Source organism: Onychomys torridus, chromosome X, assembly GCF_903995425.1.
Source record: "Onychomys torridus chromosome X, mOncTor1.1, whole genome shotgun sequence".
Lineage (NCBI taxonomy): Eukaryota > Metazoa > Chordata > Mammalia > Rodentia > Cricetidae > Onychomys > Onychomys torridus.
This window is the reverse complement of record NC_050466.1, coordinates 74,526,756-74,542,954: the sequence shown is the minus strand read 5'-3', so window position 1 is coordinate 74,542,954 and position 16,199 is coordinate 74,526,756. Positions and strand designations below refer to the sequence as shown.

The following is a 16,199-nucleotide window of genomic DNA, read 5'->3' as shown; positions in this document are numbered from 1 at the left end:
TTGTGCAATATCTTAACAAAAATTTATTAATATGTCAAAATCTCCCTAACACAAGTTTAGTACTGGAGTGAAATGAGATACTACTTTGGAATCAGCCAGCACAGTGTTTAGTGGTACTAGAAGGACTAAAGAAATGCATATTTTATTATCTAATATGTACATATAATTATCCTATTAATAAGCCAAATGCATGGGAATAGCCCACCTGAGTACAATTACTTATTCCTATTATCCATGTTAATCATTGTTCATACCTTTTAGTTGCTAAATGTTGTCAGTGTACTTAAATTATAGAACACACCATTAAAATATCATTCAAAAATTTTGCAATCCTTACTACAAAGAACTTATGTCTTCAGTTGTAAGGAGAGCATAAGCTACAACACATAATCATGCAGATCATTATTATTTTCAAATAATCATGGACATTATGTAGACTATGGCTGTGTTTACAATCTACCACTTAAAATGATAGTAGAAAACCTAGCTTTTTAAGCTAGATTTAAGAAATTATAACTGTATTATAAACATACAATTATATAGAATGCATGAAAGTGACACTATTTCTTTTACTTTAAATCATATGTATTTATGTGAAGATAATATTACTGTGAAAATGATTCTACAGTAAATATAAATGAAGGTATTTGCATAAGGAAATCAAACTGGTATAGGGACAAAGAAGAAAACCTAAGATAAGAAACATGATACAGATCAATGTAAGTCATTTTATAGAAATATTTCATATTTATCATTAAGAGTTGTTTTTTGCAGATACACATAATAAAATTGCTTGTTCCAGTTGTGAAATTATTTTGCCCCTGTCAGAAGATAGCTATGTTGAGGACAGTTTATGTAATGAAACATTGAAAATTATTAAACAATTAAATAATTCCCTAAGCAATTACTTCTTCAGTACTCTGCTAGGCATTGCAGCAACACAGATGAGCTTTGCTTCTTTGGCTATTGTATGGTATTTTTGTCCTGAGTGTATTGTTTATCTTTACTTACACAGGCATCAAACTTTCATTAAGCACTTACAAGGGCAAAGGCTAGGAATTCGAGTGGAGCTTCACAGCAGTAAGAATGGGTAATATTAATGGGTAAAGAGAGTGCTTGCTAAGCACTAAAAGCAGTATTTGATTTTAAGGCATTCTCAAGGCTTATCTCACTTACTCATCCTCTTCCCACATACTGCATCTCTTTTTATTGCTTACTTTCTTAGTTCCAACTCTGGTTTTCCAATTGCCTAGTCTCAGAAGTTGTTATTTAAAGCTTTTTTCTCATTCTCTAATTCTAGGCTATTGGCTCAGCTGTTGAGCTCCAAAATGTTTCTTACAGCCGTTCATAATTTTTTCAGGCTGTGCATACTTGCTGGAATAGTCTTCTAAGATGTCATTTTGCCTCCCACTTTCCTGTGATATCATTTCTCTTACTAGACATATTGTATACAAAATTAAGGTTTTTTCTAAATTACTATTCATTTTACTTTAATTTCAAAGCCAGGGTGGTTCCTATTGACCCATAGAAAAAAATGAAGCTCTTTGGGTCTCCTGTATAATACCCCCCACACTGAAACTGAAATCTTCTAGCTCTGGTGATGTAGAACTTTAACACAAGATCCAGACCAAACATACTTCATTCTTTCCAACTTCATTTCCTTTATTCCAACAGATCACCAACTTCAGTTCTTATGCTATTTGTTAATCTGCCTCATGTATGGTTCCTTGTTTTTTGTCTCTATTTGTATACTAGACTATGAGATGCTTGAGAAGGATTTCAGAGACAGTTGGTCTTTGTATTCCTCACTGTACCCAGAAGCTGTAATGAGTGTTTGCTCAGAGCTACTGGGAGGCAGTGGGATGAAATGAAAGGTCAGTTCCTTTGGCAGGATTACACCAAACCTTCTCTGTTACATGAACATCCAGATCATTTTAAAGGTCATCAGATGAGAACATTTCACAATCTTGGCAACTGAAATGTTTGAAATTAACTTCAAGGAAAGAATAGGCGACTGACCTTCTAGTGGGTTATTTGGTTGTATTAATTAGCATTTAACACAGAACATCCACTGGAGTCTGAACATAGTGCATATTACATTTATAGCTTCATATGTTAATGACTTGTGAGGACATTGTTGATGCCGTCATTGAGACAATGTTCAAAAATCTAGGTCTGAAAAGATTTGGAAACCTAGCTGAGTAACCAAAATTCCATGTCAGTCTGACTACCATGGAACACAATTTTATCATGATGCTTTTTCCTTTTGATGAGAATTCCCTCCAAATAATAAATTTCTTTCCAATTAATGAAATCTCCAATCTACAGAAGGCACTTCCTCCTCAATAGTATTCCTACTAATTTAAAATAATTCCCTTGGTATCGTAACTAAAACACCCCATCTCTCAGACAGAAATTGTCAGTCAGAATGATTTCGGACATGTTTTAATGTATTCAGTCCTCAAAGTAACCCCCTAAATGCCCTCTTCAAAGGAACACCTAGGAAGATTCAATGGAAAGGGGTTTCATTTTGGTTTTTTGTTTTGTTTTGTTTTACTATCTTTTAAAAGACAAAATTTGCAACTAATTGAAATGTTCAGAGCTATCTAGAATTAACCATTTGCCTGAATTTAATAGTAACAACCAATATACTTTCAGTTGCTAATTTGCAGTTTCACTGAAATGTCTTATACATGATGGAGCTTCCAATATACCTTATAATGAAGAGGTACTGGAATGAACATATCAAAGGGTATTCTCACAAATTGTGCGCATGTGTCTATTAATACACAGTGCACACACACACACACACACACACACACACACACACACATATATATATATTTGGTTTTTCAAGACAGGGTTTCCCTGTGTATTTTAGAATCACACTCTGTAGACCATGCTGGCCTCAAACTCACAGAAAGCTGCCTAAGACAAGATGTTTATGTTAGTTCCTCTCTCAAAAGAGCAGATCCTTATCAAAAGATAATATGTTATGGGCAAAAAGTTCATTTGAGAGGTGATGTCATAGTATGCTAGGAATGAGTGAGAATGTGAAGCATTATATTCTGCTTGAGAATCTGATATTTGATACAGGGTAATACCTTAGAACAGTTCCTTCATAGGCCAAGGAATCTTAGGTAGAATGTATCAGTGCTTTGGTAGCACTAACTTTGCATTCTGTTCAGCATCACCAGCTGAGATGCTTCCAGGGCCAGCTAATTCTGTCAGATGAAATGAAGCTAGTTTTGAATACATATTCTCTACACATAATTTCCGGCATAGATCCAGGGGAAAGGGCTAGATAAAGGGTCCATTGGAAGAATACATGTCTCCACAGTGGCAGTAGCACAGTTAGAAATTTAACAGTTAAACTAATATTTATATCACATGTTCAATTAATTTATTACAAGTTTAGTCATGGGATCATGTGACAATTGTAACACAGTTGATAATTTATTTTCTCCTGGTGATAGTGGATGGGAATTATCAGAGTCCTTAAATATTTGGTCATAATCCACAATGGGGGTTTTGGAGAAGACTTCAGTTCCAATACCAAAACCCATAGCAGAAGGCTCAGAACTGCGTATAACTTCAATTCTAAAGCTATATGACACTTATGGAGAACACTAAAATAAAACCCAAGAAAAGTAAATGTTGAATAGCAACAGCCATTGAACTACTTAAAGAGAGGTAACAACAGCAAGGATCAGGTCCACTTGTTAGTCAAAATGGATGTTTATTCAATAAGAAAATAATCATTTTGGATCATAGAAGAAAAGCATCTTTTAACTTCATAGGACTGTAATGTTTGGTCTTAGGAACTAAGAATGAAGTTGGGCACAATACAAATAATAGGAGGTATGAGTTGAGAGAACAGATAAGCCCTTTCCATTTAATAGACACAAACAATGGAGATCCTGGGAGTAGCACAAAAGTTGTTCAGACACTTCAAAGATTGTTTCGGGATTAAATACATTTACTTTTCTTGTAGATGGTTGTGTGCAATTCTGAGAATCCATGTGTGGTGGCTCTCCTTTAATTCCAGTTTCAGAGGATCTGACACCATTGTTTGGCCTATGTGCATCTGCACTCACACATACGTACTCCTACACAGACAGACAGACAGAAACGCACACACACACACACACACACACACACACACACACACACACACACACTGATCAAATAAAATAAATTTTTATAGAGTGCCCCAAAGTGTAATTTCCAATAAAAAGAATTGGAGATATACTTTTAAAAATATTAGTTGCTGATGTAAAAACTTGAGTTTACCTAGGTTTCTTATATTTCTATATTCTATTTGCCTTGGCTCTGGCCTTGGACTATTTACAAAGCTCCTGGCTGTATTTTTGCACTCCTGGAGCAGGAAAGTTCCCATTATAACCACAAAATTCACAACAATTTTTAACATTGATTAGTCCATGTTGGAATGAACACTTGAATTCTGAAAGAAAATTATGTTGACACACAAAAATCATAGGAATTCAATCACAGTAAGGGCAAGCCAACAAAAACAACAAAAGATTTCCACCAACCAGAAAATGTATGTCTAAATGTCTGAGTAATTTGGACAAGGACTCTTACACTTTAAAAAAATATTGTATTTTATGTAAAACAATGTTAATGATATTTATTTTTAACAAACTTTTCTCTATTTTAAGTAATTATGAACTAAAGGTAAACATATACAAAATGCATCCTTAGACATAATGTTTTAGTGTATATTTTGGGTAATCCTTGAAGAAGCTGTCTCACAGGAAAACACAGTTTTAGTATTTAACAAACTATACATTATTCTCTTTAAGAAATAAGTGTGAATATTTTCCAAAATAAAAATTCCTGATTACATTGTATTTTGTGCTTCTATAACAAAAAATAGTTGAGATAGGATTATTTATAAAGAAAAATATTACTATCTGAGATGTAGAAGATTGGAAGCCAAATTCAAGGAGTCATCTCTTAGAATATTCTTGCCTGATTCTTATATGGATGGTGAAAAGATACCCAAATACTGCATGACACCTCATCTTATAAGGGACTTAATATTACTTATGTGGGAAGATCTCATATAGGTTAATCAACTCTTAAAATATCACTTCTTTAAATTATCACATTGACAACACCCTCATCTTAGAGGGGAACATAGTCAAAACAGAACAATAATGAATGAAACATTACAGGTCAATTTGAATTATTGACTATAAGTTTCCTGCCCCATCTAAAAATGTCATGTGTTCATATTTATATGTAATATTCATACACACAAATGGTTTTCTAGTCTCGAAAGCAAATAGAAGAATGTCTACAAACCTTATGTTGTTGTATTTGGCATTTTAGGTCTTCAAGATCAGGTCCAAAGGGCTCTCCTTCCATTTTCTTTGTTCTCTCTTCTGTTTTTGTTAGCCAGTCGTCTAGCTCTTGTAATTTCTGATTCTGGAGATCCATTAGAACTTTGTGTAGACTAAAAAATAAAAATTAAAATTAATAACTATTATGTCCCCTACTAAAGCAGGTTATTTTTAATAAACACACAATTACATGAAAACAGACATAACTGATGACCTATCCATTTTTTTCTGGCAATTTCGGATATTAAAAACTATAGGAGGATAACTTCTGAATGTGTTATTTCATCTGGCCCCACTATGTTGTACACACACACACACACACACACACACACACACACACACACACACATATATATATATATATATATTGTGCTTTCTAAAACAAACTGGGCTAGCAATGTAGTTCAGTGGGTAAAGTCACTTGACCTGCAAACATGGTGACCCATATTCAATCTGCATAATCCACTGAAATTTTGAAGGAAAAAATCAACTCAATAATGCTGTTCTCTAACCTTAGAACACATGTTTTTAGATACATGCCCACCTACACATGCATGCTCATGTACACATACACACGTACACATTCATGCATGAGTACATCAACGCAAACACACACCAATAATAATATTAATAAGTAATTAATAACAATAAATAAAATTTTAAAGTAAAGTAGAAACTCTCTAAAAAATAAATTAGTGCATATTGTGTTAATGATGTTTTACATGCCTATGATTTAAAAGTAAATATCAGGAACAATTTTCCTTTTTTTAATTTCTGGGATACATATAAACATATACATCATACATATTTATGAGGTAGCATGTGGTATTTCAACATATGAAAATTGCATAATGTCTAAATATGGTTGAATATTCTTATCTTTTCATATATTTTTATGTGTTAAAAGGCAAAACTTTCAAATTCCTTTATTCTAGAACTTATAAATATACAGTATATTACTGTAATCTGTAGTCACATGGGTATACAATAGCACACCAGAAATTATTTCTCTTATCTAAATATAAATTAGTACCCACTGATCAACTATACCCTGTCCTTCCAATAAAATTTTGATCATGTTTTCAATCAAGGTATTTAATTTGAATTTTTTTCAACCAATATAATGTGACAGAATTGATAACAAACCAGTTCTAAGTTTAGGCCGAAAGAGCCTGAAAGCTTTTTGTCCTAGATTTCCACTTCCCAAGAGGCCAGGCTAAAAGATTAAATCATTACATATCATGTAAAAAATGACACTAAAGGGAAAATGCTATCAGAAACTTGAGGTTCCAGTGGAATATAGAATATATCATTGGATACAGAATCTGTAGTATAGATTTGTGAAATTATCAGTTATTTTGAAGCACTAAAATTTTTAGTATTTTGTTATGCCTAAGTAGACAAATTAGTGTTTTCCTTCAAAGACACATGAAATATTTGACTGAGTTATATAGTCATAGGCATAGACTCACTGCCTACACATAACCCTACGAATGGGGTCTTAGACATTTTCACTTCCATATCCAGTTTAAGGGACATAAGTTCATATCTTGATCATAACTAGAAAACCATATGGTGAAAATGAAAATACATCTTGATACAATTTTATCACTTAATTCAGCAAAAGCTCACAACTCAAATATAAATATTTAAGATAAATGTCCTCTACAAAACCTATGTTTAAAGTAGTTATAGAAACAATAATATGCTGAACATTAACTTGAGTTAGTGATTTTGTATTTTGATTTAATGGGGTCTTTTTACCAGAAATTTTTATTTATAAACCCAAAATATACATATTAGTTGGTTTTGAAAATGATTTAGTTTACATAATATATTGACTTGTAACATTTCAGAGGTGTTTTATACAATTATATTGAAATTTGAAATCTATGAGAATCATCTCCTATTCATCAGACAAAAAAATTTCATTTTGTTTTATGGGCAACAGAGATGAGACATACATTTCAGTAAAAGGAAAAGGTGAACTTTGCTTATTAAATCTCTTAGACAACAAACTCCATTTCAGCATTGAATAGTATAAAATATAAATCTTTCACTTTCTGTTTTAGTCTCTTTGGGGGCAACTAATCAGAGAATGTGATTTTTATGAGAATTATCCTCAGTATCTTTCCTTGATTTTTCTCAGGTTAAATTAAAGATCTCACAATTTGAGCAAAATTTAATCTCAGATTATTACTTACATTTAAAAATGTTTTAAGTTTCGTACATCATTGTTAGTTAGAAAAGAACTGCATTTAAAAATATTTAATTATTTTCATCCATAGACATATAGTTCACTTAGCGAGTACTTACTGAGTTTCACATCTAGGCTAGAAACTTTGTGATAGTAATTAATAACGGGTAGGTTAAATATAATTAGATAAGGAGATACATTAATAATTATAATAAGACATGAGAATCATTATCAGTTAGGAAGGAAATCAAGGGTTTTCTAGAATTAAATGAAAATGAAATATAACATACACAAACTTAAGGAACACAATGAAGGTGTTTGTTCTAAGAGGCAAATTCATAACACTAAGTGCCTACATAAATTTTAAAAATGGAGGGAACTTATGCTAGCAACCTAAAATTCACACCTTATATCTCTAAAGCAGAAAAGAAGAAATCATGCCCAAGAGTAGTAATGACAAGAAATAATAAAGCTCAAAGCTGAAATCTATAAAACACAAACAAACAAATAATACAAAAAAATCAATTTAAAAAAAGATGATTCTTTCAGAAACTAAAGAGTATTGTTCTAGATAACTTCAGTCTCTCCAAAGAGCAACAGCAAATACCCAGGGAAATATGTGGATTTACTTTGATATGACTATTCAATTCTTACCATAACTTCACCTCATGCTACAGAACCAAGTGAACACAAATGGCCTAAAATTGAGTTCTGACCTAATCTTCAGAAGATAATAATTTCATGTGTCAAAAACAGGAAATCAACCTTACAATAATTCTAAAATACAAGCAACCAAATATTAAGGCAAGATAATGCCATAGATATGCATTAAAAACATAGAATAATGCATTCCATAATAGAAAGTATTCTGAGAAACTTGTTTTAACTGTATACTATTTTATTTCTTTACCACATGTCTGGGCTATATATTGAAAATACTAGTTTATATATCTTATTTGGCCTCATTAATAGAAAATGAATCCAATTACTGCCAATAGTTAAATATCATTAGACATCATACATAAACTTAAGACCTGACCACTCTTGATAATCTATAATGATGATGAGAAATCCAAAAATTGTCTACCCATTTGTCAACAATCTTTCAATTTAAAACTTAATCATATTTCACATATCAGTCCTAAATTTTCTAATTTACTAGCTTCTGTACTACACTTTTTCTTCTTCATACCCAACTCACCTCATTCACTTATACAATTTTTATCACTCCTACAGGCAGATATTTGTGTTTGCTTCCCCATGATATTTGGTATGGCTTCCCAGACTTATATACATACACACCACCTTAAAATATTGCTTTAAATTCATAGGTTTGATTAGGCAGAGTTCAGGGAATCCTGCAGAAGAGGACACTGAAGGATTATAGGAGCTAAGAAGATCACAAGCAAATTGCCTGTAGAATCAACTAAGCAGGGCTCATAGGGTATCAGAGACTGAACTCGCAATCAGGGAGCCTATATGGATCTGACTAGGAACTCTGCATATATGTTATGACTGTGTAGATTGATGTTTTTGTGGGACACCTACCAGTGGGACTGGAGGGAGGCTGTTTCTGATTGTTTTGTCTGCTTTTGGTACCTTTTTCCTCCTAATTAGTTGCCTTATCCAGCCTTAATATAAAGGGGCATGCCTGGTCTTAAGATGTTTGGTTGATATCCCTGGGAATGCTGTCTTTTTCTGAAGGGAAATGAGGAGAAGTGTATCTGGGGAAGAGATGGGGGGAGAGGAGGGAGAGAAAACTGCAGGCAGGATGTAAAATATATGAAGAATAAATAAAAAAGAAAAGGAATCACAGCTTTGAGCTTGAAATATAACAAGCTTCTCTAGGTGAATCCAGTGTTATCTCATAAATTACACTCTGCATAACAAGAATACAGGTGAGACAATTTTTTTACTGCAAACCACTGCAACTTCTTTTATGGTGAGATCTAGAGGAATTATTTACCAATTTCTCAAACTCTGGAAGAGTATGAAGAAAGATTGAAAATGGGCAAAAGCTCCCACCTTAAATGTGATATTTTGTCAAAAGACAGCAGTATATACTGTGACCTAATTATGCACTCTTAACAAACACAACATTTTATTAATTTGAACAGTGTAAAATTGTTGATATTTGAATCTTTTGCCCACGGAAATTACAATTACAATATGGATCAGATAAAAGTATGACTACAATGAGATACTTTTATATTTTCAAGTAACATTCTAAAGATATGGATATATTTGAAAAAAACTGTCAAATTCACAAAGTGAAAACCTATCATTCACGTCAAAGAATTTTCATTATCCTTGCTTGCATTTTTTTCAAATGTTATTTAGAAAGTAAAGTAGAAATCAAAGAAAGATTGAGCATACATATCTAAGATGATATTGGAGCTACTATAAAATTTTAAAGGCCAAAAAATTATCCTGACAATATTGAAAGATGGTTACAATTTCAGAGTTTGCATTTTGGCAAACACCATTCAACCCTTACAGTCATTAAGTACAGATTACACATTGCCTTTATTATGGTTAGGAATGCCCCTAATCTCTCTAGAACTTAATCATGAAGGGATGTTGGATCTTACAAAGCCTTTTCGGAATCTAGTGATATGATTGTTCGACATTTGTCTTTCAGCCTGTTTATGTGGTTGATTGTATTTATCAATTTATGTATGTTGAACCCTCTCTGCACCTTTGGGATATCGCCTATTTGATAATGGTGGGGAATCTTTTGGATTCAGGTTGTAGTGTTTTATTGAGAATTTAGGCATACGTGTTCATAATCGATATTGTTCTGTAATTTTCTGTCATGGGTGGGTCTTTGTTGGGTTAGGTATCAGGGAGATTGTGGCCTCAGCTATTGACATCTGCTTGCAAAGGTAAAAATGAATTCTTACTGTGTATATTAACCACATTTAAAGGTAGACCTTGTACCCAGCAGTAGATGGCCTACACAGAGTAAACACAATGGTGTAATTGTAGATTTATTGTCTCTTATTGTTTTCTGGAGGGAATATTTTTTGTCATGCTGACATTTTGTTTACATGTTATTGTTTCCAATTTTTTTTTACTTTTATGGGTTATATGTGTGTTTGTGTGTGTGTGTGTGTTGTGTTGCATTTCTTGTGCTTTCTCTTTACCTTTTATTCTGATTTGGTAGATTTTTTGTTTGTTTTCTAAAAAGAGAAAAAAAATGAGCATGGGGATGAGTTGATAGTGGTAGGAGAGGAGGACCTAGGAGGAGTTGGGCAAGGAGAAACTGTTATCAGATTATATTGTATGGAAAAAAATTATCATAGATATGTATATAATCATTAAAAAGATTACATATATAATACAAATATAAAGTATATAATATGTGATATATAATATGTAAAAGGTAATATATAACATGCAATATGTGATATATAATAGGTGGTATATATTGTGTGATATATAATATGTAGTGTGTGATATAAAATATGTGACATATACTATATGATATGTGACATGTGACATATAATGTGGGGTTGGGGATTTAGCTAATAATGTATTATATGTGATATGTCACATATAATTTGTACCATGTGATGTATAATATATATGATATAATATATGACATTTAACATGTAATATGTTAAATACACTATATAACATATATAATATGTGTTATATGGTATATTATATGTGGTATATGATATGTGGAATGTGATGTGAATTTTGTAATATGTAATAGTATGTAATATATGGTATGTAATATATATAGTTAATCATTAAGGACTTAATGAAGTTAATAAAGTAGATAGATTGGAAAACATGGAGGTTTGCTAGGCAGCATAGAACTGCAGACTTATGAGACTCTAAAATTAGTCTACCTAGGATATAATTTTTTATAAGATAAACAAAATCAACCTTGGAGTGTACTTAAAAATGTACAGCAAAGTACAGATTCTAAGTCAAGCAGTTAAGTGGCGTGACCTGACATTCCACATTTCTACTAAGCACCAAGCAAAGATAACTAAATTGTTGATCCTTAGATCAAACTTTGAAAAACAATACTGTAACTTCCTATTGTTGAATTTCTGCTTTGAATTAAAAAGCAATCGAGAGTCATAAGAATTAACATGAACCATATGCATGGATACATTTCATTTGTGAAACCTCATACTTACTCATGTTATCTACCTATAAACTGCTTATACTATAGAAATCATCATCTATATAATAGTAAGTCTAACTACATACCATTTGACTTTAAAATATACTTTAAACAACAAATTATATTAAGCATATGTCTGACAATAAAAGTATTATTGACATCATTCTTGTTGATGCCTGTCATTATACTAGCCATGTTAACAGACAGGGGAACAAAGTATTTCTTTAGTCATTGGGCAAACAAGTGGGAGTGGAAGAGAGGAAACCTGCCTGATTTTACTGTCACAGCCTGCTTTACCATCATAATATCTACTACCTGTATATATATATACACATACATATACATATACATATATACATATATGTGTGTACATATATATTCCTAATTATATATATATATATATATATATATATATATATATATATATATATATATATATATTATTCCTAATTTTATCTATGACAATTCTTACAGGGATAAAAAAATAGAAAAGGAAGTCATGTGGTTTGATTACACAAAGAAGTTTTCATTAACAGATAGGATCTCTTCATCAAAGTGGAAATTACAGTTCTTATTTTGAAACAATTTTCTTATCACCAAGTTTACTTTAATGACAGCAACCACAATACACTTTGAGACTCATTTTGTCTAAAAAATATGGCCATGATATCAATGACCACACATGTAAAAGAGGTGGAGAATTTTATGTGTAGGAATCAGAAAACATGATATATTTTAGGTCCAAGTAGGCAAATATTACCTTAAAATAGGAAAAAATGTGGAATTCTAAAAATATTGTTATTACTAACTAATATACAAATTTAGATATAGGTTTTCTGGTTGTATATTAGTAATGAACAGGTCATGTTACACATAGTGCATATTGGTAACAAGTAGGTCACCTTATGCATACCACTTTTTACTCTCCTGTGAAATACAACATTCTTTACAGCAGAATGAATGGCCCATGAATATGTGCTTCAAACTGAGTATCCAGATGTGCATAGATTGTTATTCCTATTATCTCACTATTATCAATACTACATGTGTAACTACTGTCTTTCTGTTAACATATTCAGTTTCTGAATGTGTGCCTCCTGCCAGCTCAGACTTTCTTATTATAATAAGTAGATAATCTTCCTTCCAAATCCTTGGCATCCCTTATAACATCTATTACATAAGCATTGTACATGGAGGAAGCTCTCTATAGAGAACACTATTATGGGAGTTTCTGTGAGGCAGGGCTACCATAAAATCATATGAAGATTTTTTTTCCTTCAAAAACTCTATCTTCCTTTTTATATTAGCACCTCTTGCATCAATGGCTATACTGCAATTCTGAATCATGGAAAAAATGGAGAACAGGCTATTTGTACTCCTCAACAATAATGCAGATTTTGATATTTGCCAATAATATTACACTATTAAAATGATCTATTTTAAGTGTACAATCTTACTATAGATATTTATAAAAGAATCTACCTACACTGTTCCCTTCAAACAAGTGGAAATGAAAGTTTCAACCTAAACAAAACACTAAAACTGTAATTTTTTTGTCCATGGAAAGGTATATGAGCAATAGAGAGGGTTTTTAAAGATTTCTAGAGCAACAGAAAAATGTATCAGTTTTTAACACATTGACATATTTTATGACCCCATTCATCCTTCTTATAGCTTAAAAACTAATACCTGTAATGCTTCTTCCCAAGATTCAAGGAGCATCTCAGATGAGGAGTTAGAAAGATAGTAGGGGCCAGAGATAGTAGACGACTATCATGAAGCAGTGTTTTCTGCACATGATAGGTCCATTGCATATTTGAGCTCACAGTGGTTATGGTTGCATGTACAAGATTTCTACAAGATCAAGCCAGTGAAAGTTCCAGTATGGATGGGGTGAGGCTCACATTGTCCCACTCCTAGCTGAGGAGCCATTGCCCATTTGGAGAAGTTAATTTTCTTTAGATGCAGTCCCTGATAAGCTGCCTATGTTCTACTGGATGGCTCTGCACCCATATATGTCCTGATAGCATTACATGGACTAAGTGAATGGTTTAAAAAGTATATCAAGTCCGGAAGAAAAGTGGAGAGAGCACAGGAGGATGTGAGAAGGAAGAGAATGAGAGATTGATGTTATCAAAACATTATATTCATGTATGACATACTCAAACAAAATATACTTAAAAAATTTAGAACAAATCTAAAAATCTAATAATGCATTAGTTATCCAGAGCAAGATTAAAGATCAAATGTAAACATATTAATTTACATTTTGAAAACCTAAGTTCAAATAGCAGCAGAAACATAATAAAGATGCTTTGTAGCTAGTTGAAAAAGACTCGTGTATGGTAAGAAGTAATACAGTCTTCCTGATTAAACACAAAGTAGATTAGGGAAATTGCAGATATTACTACAAAAAAGGACAGCTATTAAGAAGAGATTTCATGAGTGGACTACAAGTGAGTGGGGGTGGAGCGGGAGAGTACTGAAAGTGGTGACTGGAAAGGGGAGTACATTTCCTGGTTAGGTAAAAACCTGGCACAAAGGAATCCCCCAAGAATCTCTAAGGATGACCTCAGCTAAGATTTCTAGAAATAGCAGATACATAGCCTGAACTGGCCTTCTCTCATGACCCAGTAATACAAGTGCAGAGACTGGAACAACTCAGCCAAATAATTTTTAACCTACAGTCTGTCCTGCCTATGGGATGCATTGAGGTAAGGATGGTCTAGAGATTAAGGGAGTGCCCAACTAATGACCAGTTTAGTCTAAAACTCATGCTAGGAGAGTAAACCCACCACTGACATGCCTCACACCAGGACCCACAGGCTGGATGACTGAGAGACCTAGGACAGAACCAAACATGACTAGAGGAAAAAATGTCAATGTAATGATGCCTAATGATATTCTGCTATTCTCATAGATTGCTGCCTTGCCCAGTTGTCATCAGAGAGGCTTCATCCAGCAACTAATGTAAACAGATGCAGACACACAGCCAAATATTAGGCTGAGCATGGGGAGTCCTGCAGAAGAGCGGGAGAAAAGACTGTAGGAGCCAGAGTGGTTAAGGACACCACAAAAAAACTCAAAGGATCAACTTATCTGGGCTCATAGGTGCCCACAGAGACTGAACCAACAATAGAGCCTGCATGGGATTAACTTAGGCACTCTACATATATGTTACTGTTGTGTACCTTGGTCCTCTTGTGGGACTCCTAACAGTGGGAACAGAGGCTGTCTCTGACTCTTTTATTGGCTTTTCGGACCCTAACTTGTCCATCCTTAAGACATGGGGAGTGTTACAGCAACTTGATATGCCATGTTTGGTTGATACTAATGGGAGACCTGCCCTTCCCTAAACAGAAATGTAGAAGCAATGGATTGGTTGGTGGGAATAGAGGGGATAGAGGAAGGACTGGGAGGATAGCAGGGAAAGAAAACTGTGATTGGGATGTAAAATAAATAAATAAATTATTAAAAGGTACAATAATTATAATTTTTAAATTTTAAATAAAAAAATTTGCTATATTAGTTATGGGTATTGTTAATACTCTAAGATCATATTCACTTATACAATAATAGAAGCCCATCATCAGCTTGGATAATTTTGCCAGTATGGAGGGTCGGGTAAAATGTTTTGCATAAGTGGATATATGATCATTCTTAAGCAGGTGAGTAGTATAATTTAAATATCATTTAAGAATGAGGTATAAATAAAATTCAGATATATCAGGATTAATTTCAAAGTAAATTTATAAAAGTCTACCTCTTTATTTTTATCTATCTATCTATCTATCTATCTATCTATTTATTTATTTATTTATTTTGGTTTTTTGAGACAGGATTTCTCTTTTATCTTTGCACCTTTCTTGGAACCGCTTCGTAGACAAGACTGGCCTTGAACTCACAGAGATCCACCTGGCTCTGCCTCCAGAGTGCGTGTGCCACCACCACCTGGCAAAGTCTACCTCTTTAGATCTGTCCCTCTTGATCAGCAAATTAATTGAACATGAATCTGTATTAGTTATAAATCAGAGTACAATCAATTTGCCCCAAGCCAAATGGACACGTTTCTCTTCTACACATAATATCCTTCTATCATAGAAAATTTCTCCTTGTTTGTTCCCACTGACTGAGATTTTTTTGTGGTTTGTACCCCACAACTGTTTCTTTAGTATTTGTAACTAACATTTGACCTGAACAGTGTCCCCTGTTATGAAATAACAAGTATGTTTCGCTCTCTGAAAATACTCCATATCTTCTTTTCCTTTTTATTATCTGTGAGCATCATATAATAATATATAGCTTTATAGTCATAAGACAGAGATGTTTTGTTCATAACTAAATAAGTGCTGGGAATATAGTAGATAATAAATGTCATTTAGATGGATGAATGCATGAATAAACTTAGTTTGCTAATTAGTGTTATTTATCTTCAGATGAAAGCATTCTTCCAAAAATGCTATACTTTCGTTTACATATATTCTAGAGA

The 16,199-nt window shown here is 32.9% G+C and overlaps 1 protein-coding gene across 4 annotated transcripts in view; it reads right to left on the bottom strand.

The window, feature by feature from the left end:
* Dmd (dystrophin) overlaps nt 1-16,199 on the bottom strand; it is a 1,920,150-nt gene that overhangs the window by 1,438,268 nt on the left and 465,683 nt on the right. For all 4 annotated transcript variants that reach the window (XM_036174407.1, XM_036174408.1, XM_036174405.1 and 1 more), the window contains one exon: nt 5,332-5,482. In XM_036174407.1, coding sequence (XP_036030300.1) covers nt 5,332-5,482 — 151 coding nt within the window. The remainder of the gene's footprint in view (nt 1-5,331; nt 5,483-16,199) is intronic.